The following is a 5,975-nucleotide window of genomic DNA, read 5'->3' as shown; positions in this document are numbered from 1 at the left end:
GGACACTGTACCCCGGTGTGACGCAGGACACTGTACCCCGGTGTGACGCAGGACACTGTACCCCGGTGTGACGCAGGACACTGTACCCCGGTGTGACGCAGGACACGGTACCCCGGTGTGACGCAGGACACTGTACCCCGGTGTAATTCAGGACACTGTACCCCGGTGTGACGCAGGACACTGTACCCCGGTGTAACTCAGGACACTGTACCCCGGTGTGACGCAGGACACGGTACCTTGACCAGACAGGAGGGGCCCTTCTCCCCCGGCAGAGGAAAGTTCAGGTCCAGGTGGGAGGCTGAGGTTTCCCGACCAGACGGAGCTTCTGTCTCCTGACGCTTACAGTCACCGTTTCCGTGCTGTTCCACCGGACTCTGAGAACCTAAAAGAACCACAGAGCTCTACGTTTTAATCCAGAACTGTTCCTGTTTCGGATTTTGAAAACAAGCGATGGTACCGGCGTGTCCTTCCTTCTGCGGCTGAACGTCCATGTCCTCGTCCTCCTCGAAGCTCCTCTTCTGTCTGCTGGGGACGTACGAGGTGGACGGGACGACTCGCGCCTGGCTGCCGCCGGCATACATGTGGAGCGGGATTAAAGAAAACGACAAACACGGGTCCCAAACTGTCGGGCCGGTTCTGGCCCATGGATCATTGAGAAAGGGGTCAAACATTTCTTAAAAAAAATTATTCTCATCATCTCATGACATTTAGCTTCTAGCTGCTGTTTTGCTAAATTTAGCTTCTACATAAAGTTTTATAAATTTTGGCTTCTATGTTTTCTTTGGCTGATTTTAGCTTCTGGCTACAGTTTTGCTGAATTTATATTTAGCTACTTTTATGCTAGTCTTAATGTTACATTTTCAAACATTTCGGCTCACGTTAAACCCACGCAGCGTCTTCTTTCGGCTCTTTCAGAAGGATATTTCTTTGACCCAGGAGTTTTCTCCGGGGATCGGGACGCAGTAGAAGGTCTGTCTCTCCGCGGTCGTCATGGTTCTGGAGCTAAAGTCCACCTGAAGATGAAAGTAGAGTTACTGCTGGAGCCTCACGGAGGAGCCGAAGAGAAGCCATCAGAGGTGAACTCACCGAACATTCTGCCACGTCTTTATACCTCCCACACCGCAGCGTCTGAGGAGAGGCAGACAGGAAGTGAGACAACAGGAATGCATGTCGCCCGCCGCCTTTCAGCCTGAGATCATCTTCGGCTGAGGAACGAGTTTTAGTCAAACCTTGAAAACAACCACCAGCGTCTGTAAAACGGTCGGAGTCGTAGCCATTTTCATGTTGGTCAAGTGTGATTAGCCGTGGCGGCCATCTTGAACGCACCTTTGCGTTCGTGGACGGATCGACGGTCTCGTAAACCCCCATGTAGAACTCCGGGTCGAACATGTCCTGGATCAGGCAGCGGAACTTCACCAGACTGTCGGGCTTCAGGTAGTGCAGGGGGACGTCGTTCAGGGAGGGGACCTAAAGACAAAGATGGCCGTCACGCCACAGAGCGACGTCACGCGGAACACAACAGGCGAAGCAGCTGAACAGCCGAAGATACGTCACCGAGCTCTGAGCTTCCTTCTCCTTTAGCTGCTCCTTGAAAAACTCCACCACCTTCGCCTCCCATCCTGAGGGCCGATGGTTCTGGGAAGCAGCTAAAATATCAAAAAGACACGAGCCGAATAAACCAGAGTCCCACAACCGGCTGTGCCGCCAAACCTGATCTTAAAAAATATATTTATTATACATCTGTCTGCAGCGTGTCCATTTCTACCACTTTTCCACATCTTCAGTCTATTTGCTTCATTTTTAGCTTTTAGCTACCTTGTAGCTCTGACATATTAGCTTTCAGCCACTGTTTTACTAATTTGAACTTCTATCTGCTAATTTGCTGAATTTAGTTTTAAGCCACATTTCTTTAGATTTCAGCTTTAAGCTGTTTTGTTGGGGTTTTTTACGTTTAGCTACTTTTTGTGATATTGTATCTATGAAAGTTGTTTTACAAATAAACTTTACTTATTTGAAGTTTAACTTTTAGAAGCGGTTGGTTAGTTTAGCTTTTACCTGGTGCTCTGCTGGCTTACTTCTGTGAATATTAGCTTTCAGCTACTATTCTTTTGGTTTTAGGTATCATTTGCTTCTTTTACTTATTGTAAACTTAGCTTTTAGCTACTATATATTTTTTTATCCTGGACGCTACTTTGTTGACCCGTTAGCTGGTTTTGCAGGTTCTAATACGTAACTTTACTGGTTTAATCTTTTTTATTCAATTTAAGTTGTTTTGTGGACTTTGGTTTTAGCTACTATTCTGCTGATTTTAGAATTTAGCTCTTTTACGCATCATTCTGCTAGTTCAAACTTGGACATATTGTTTTAACAATTATAGCTTTCAGCTACAGGTTTGCAAACTTTGGCTTCTAATTACTCTTTAGTTAAATGTAGTTTGTAAGCGGCTATTCGGCTGGTTTTAGTTTTTAATTTAAGTAATTTTATCTTTTAACTAATGTTTTGATGTTTTAGTGTCTACTCTGCTAATTTAAGCTATTAACATTTAGCACATTTTAACTTTTTGCTACTACTTTGATCTTTTATTTAGCAAGTTTAGTTTGTGTCCAGTTGTTTTAACTTTAATAATTCAGTTTAAGTTGTTTTAACAAACGTCACTGAAGGTTATTAAGCGCTCAGCTCTAATAAAATGTGTTTATAAAAACATAATTATTATTTTTTTAGTTATCACGAAGCAAAGCTAAAGGCTAACGTGAGCAAACACATTTATTTTTTGCCTCTGGTTTGAGATTCCAAAAAGGTTATTGGCTCTATTTAAACTAATTATTGTCATTTTTCTGTTTGTATAATTTATATTCTTATATTTTAAACCAGTCTTGAAGTTTAGAAAAATGCATTAAATCATATTTTAAAGCAACAATTTTGAGGTGGATACACACAGCGTCTTCAAGAGCCCAATCAGACTAATTTTGTTGTTTATTGTTGATAATTACGTTAAAAGAGGAACAACATGTGACGCGCACTGTTGCTAAACTAGCAACGGCTAGCTGCTAGCTAGCTCCACGCGTTCAGATTAGCCGTCGGTTCTTACCGAACATCCCCTCAACGACACCCAGAGGCTCGTTGATCCAGTCCATCGTAGAAGGCATCCTCACCCGGTTCACAGCTGTCAGATTAATCAAGATTATATGCCGGTAAAATCCGCGAATCCACAACTTTCCTCCTTAAAAGGGAGCGCAGAACCGAGCGCGGGAAATTTGCGTCACCGCTCCCTAGAACATGCGCGTTTGTTTTGCGCACCGGGACAAACCGGAGCAGGAATAATACTGTGATAACGAGTAACTGAAACAAAAACAAACTACATTAAATAGTTATACAAACAATAATATTTTTAGTAACGTGAATGAAGAAGAAGGCCAAAAAGCAAAGCGCGTTATATTTTAATACGTTATATATTTTTTATTGTTGTGTGCACCTCATCTGTTTTTTGGTTTAAAACAGGTCTCTTGAAAACGAGTCAGCCTGTAAATTAAGTTAAATGAATGAGTTGTGCTGCTTTCACGTTTACTCAAAATTCAGAACTCAATTAAAGTTTCACGTCAGACTCTACTGGTTTCGGTCCAAAAACAATATTACAAAATGTAAAATTCGCTAATTGTGTCACACAATTGTTGCGGCTAACTACCATTCGCGGTACATTTGGTGAGCAACGTAATCACATTGAAAACCCGAAAATTCCGACTTCTCAGGATAATAAAACGCACCATCATCGCTCGTGCAAAGACCCAAACTAAATCAAAGTTTGGTAATTCTCCTGAACGCTAGGTGGCAGTAACAATTCAAAGTCGCTATTTTTTTCTGACCCCCGTAAGTGACTGCATAATTTTAGCAGATCTAGAAACCATATGCACTGCAACTTCATAGGTTAGCTTCTTCTTGTGGCGGTTTACAGATCGTCAAAATTCGCCGCTATGACTGACCGGTTCCGAAAGTCCTCTCCGGTTGTGGCTACGTGTTCCCTGGGAGAAAATGGCAGATAGGAAAAACAATAATGCTTCTACAGCCAACGCTAATTTACTGTTCAGCGCCGCTCCGGAGTTTAACTTCAACTTGCCGTTTTTGCCAGTGAGTCAGGCCTCCGGTCCGACGGCGCTGTCAGGAGGTGAGACGAAGAAGAACGACTTTTAACGGAAGTTAGCTCGTTAGCATGCTAGGCTAGCAGCTAGGCTTAAGGCTGTCAGCTGTTCTGAAGAGGAAAGAGAAATAAACACTGTTAGAGTGGTTAGCCTGAAATAACATGTGGTTTTTAATCCTTTGGGTGTTAATTGTAAGTTATTTTAGAAGGCATTTAAATAAAAATGGTAAAATCTGACGTTTTTAACATCTTTTTGAGTTAACTGGCATATTTTTGTATAATATTTTAAACGCTGCCATCATTTGATCAAAAAATATAAAATTATTTTTCTTAAGTTATTTGCAATTTATGTGCAAACCTCAGTCAACTTTCTGTGTCATGTTTCCTGTTTCCGTCACGTTTAAACGTGTGATATTATTCAAAACATGTTTTTTCTTCTCCATGTCCAGACGACTCCACCGATGTCGGAGAAGAAGACCGTTTCCTCGGTCAGATGTCGGGGAACGGACCGGCGGCATCCTCCACCTTCAGCTACTTTTCCAGCCCCGTAACGACCTCTGACCCGTTCGCGTCCATTGGCCGGTCGTCGTACGTGCCGCCGTCTTTATCTGCAGCCCAGACAACAACCGGATCCGTTTCTGTTCCTAACAGCTTCAGCGTGGCTCCACCGCCTCCACCTGCAGCCTCACGGATGACCCCGCCCCCGCAGGTTTTTGGGAGTACTGTTTACCAAACGACACCGCCGAACCCGGTGGGGTGTCGCACGCCTCCCCCTGCCACCATGACGCCGCCGCCGACGCCGCAGCAGAGTCACAACCCGTACCGCCACACCCCCGCCAGCAGCAGAGCCAGCCCGTACATTCCAGCTCCGGAGATGCTGCCGCCAACGCACACGTCTCCGCAGGTCCCCTACTCCTTCAGCTCCTCGCCGCAGATGTGCCCCCCGTCGGGACCGGCGCTTACAAAGGTAGACGAGCTTCATCTTCACCACACCTGAAAAGATTTATGATGCAGTCACAAACTGGATCTTTGCGGGTCTTTTTTTTGTTTCCTTCAGCCCCCTCTCGCTCATCTTCAAGCCCCTCCGGCTCCGGCAGCCTCCACCGGAGCGGTCGTTCCTGCAGGCCCCGTGATGCCGTACAACTTCAACGTCTACGAAGCGGTCCAGCATCACTGGTTCTACTGCAAACAGGTGGAGTCAAAGAGCGTCTGGCTTCCTTTCAGCATCATCGACTCCCTACAGCTCGAGGAGACGTACAACTCAGGTGAGGTCGACAGAAACTTCGACGCCGTTCTCCCGAGAAGCACGGACGTAAATCTGTTGGCTTCTGTTCGTCCAGTTCAACCGGACCCAGAGAACGTAGTCGTACGCACAGACGGAGGGCGTTACGACGTGCGGCTCTACGACCGGACGCGCTCCGCGATGTTCTGGGAGGAGGAGCCGACGGAGGTCCGGCGCTGCTCCTGGTTCTACAAGGGGGACACGGACAGCCGCTTTGTTCCGTACTCTGAGGAGTTCAGCGACAAGCTGGAGGTTTGACTCCAAACACCTTTCACGTTTGATATTCATCCGGTGGATTTAGTCAAGAGCTTTACAAGATTTAAGAAGAGCCACGTTGTGCAAAAAGTAAATGAAAACAACGCAGTGAGTTTCAGATCTTATGAACCCTTATTTCATCACAACCGAACATCGTGAACGTATCAAATGTTTAAACACACAAAAAAATATAGTTTTGAATTTTGTGGCAGCGAGTCGTCTCAGAAAAGTTGTTCCTGGAACAGGCTGGAAGAGTCCCCATGAGCAGCTGGAGGAGCATTCAGCCTGGTGTCAAAACCTGCCTCT

General features: G+C 45.4%; 2 protein-coding genes across 3 annotated transcripts in view; one reads left to right on the top strand and one right to left on the bottom strand.

The window, feature by feature from the left end:
• LOC119417546 (minichromosome maintenance complex binding protein) overlaps nt 1–3,263 on the bottom strand; it is an 11,098-nt gene extending 7,835 nt beyond the window's left edge. Inside the window, exons 1-7 of one of the 2 annotated variants that reach the window (XM_037684781.1) lie at nt 3,089–3,263; nt 1,555–1,646; nt 1,327–1,467; nt 1,087–1,128; nt 924–1,013; nt 458–581; nt 237–382 (exon numbers count right to left, since the gene is read on the bottom strand). In XM_037684781.1, the coding sequence (XP_037540709.1) occupies nt 237–382; nt 458–581; nt 924–1,013; nt 1,087–1,128; nt 1,327–1,467; nt 1,555–1,646; nt 3,089–3,146 (693 nt within the window). In that variant the 5' untranslated portion in view covers nt 3,147–3,263. The remainder of the gene's footprint in view (nt 1–236; nt 383–457; nt 582–923; nt 1,014–1,086; nt 1,129–1,326; nt 1,468–1,554; nt 1,647–3,088) is intronic. The other variant, XM_037684790.1, reaches the window with a different exon arrangement.
• Nucleotides 3,264–3,867: 604 nt separating this feature from the next.
• The window catches only part of LOC119417537 (SEC23 interacting protein), an 11,673-nt gene continuing 9,565 nt past the window's right edge, over nt 3,868–5,975 (top strand). Inside the window, exons 1-4 of the mRNA XM_037684769.1 lie at nt 3,868–4,159; nt 4,582–5,099; nt 5,190–5,397; nt 5,473–5,666. Coding sequence (XP_037540697.1) covers nt 4,027–4,159; nt 4,582–5,099; nt 5,190–5,397; nt 5,473–5,666 — 1,053 coding nt within the window. The 5' untranslated portion in view covers nt 3,868–4,026. The remainder of the gene's footprint in view (nt 4,160–4,581; nt 5,100–5,189; nt 5,398–5,472; nt 5,667–5,975) is intronic.

Source organism: Nematolebias whitei, chromosome 1 (genome assembly GCF_014905685.2).
Source record: "Nematolebias whitei isolate Nwh7 chromosome 1, NemWhi1, whole genome shotgun sequence".
Lineage (NCBI taxonomy): Eukaryota > Metazoa > Chordata > Actinopteri > Cyprinodontiformes > Rivulidae > Nematolebias > Nematolebias whitei.
The sequence above is the reverse complement of the archived record's forward strand: the minus strand, read 5'-3'. Positions and strand labels throughout refer to the sequence as shown.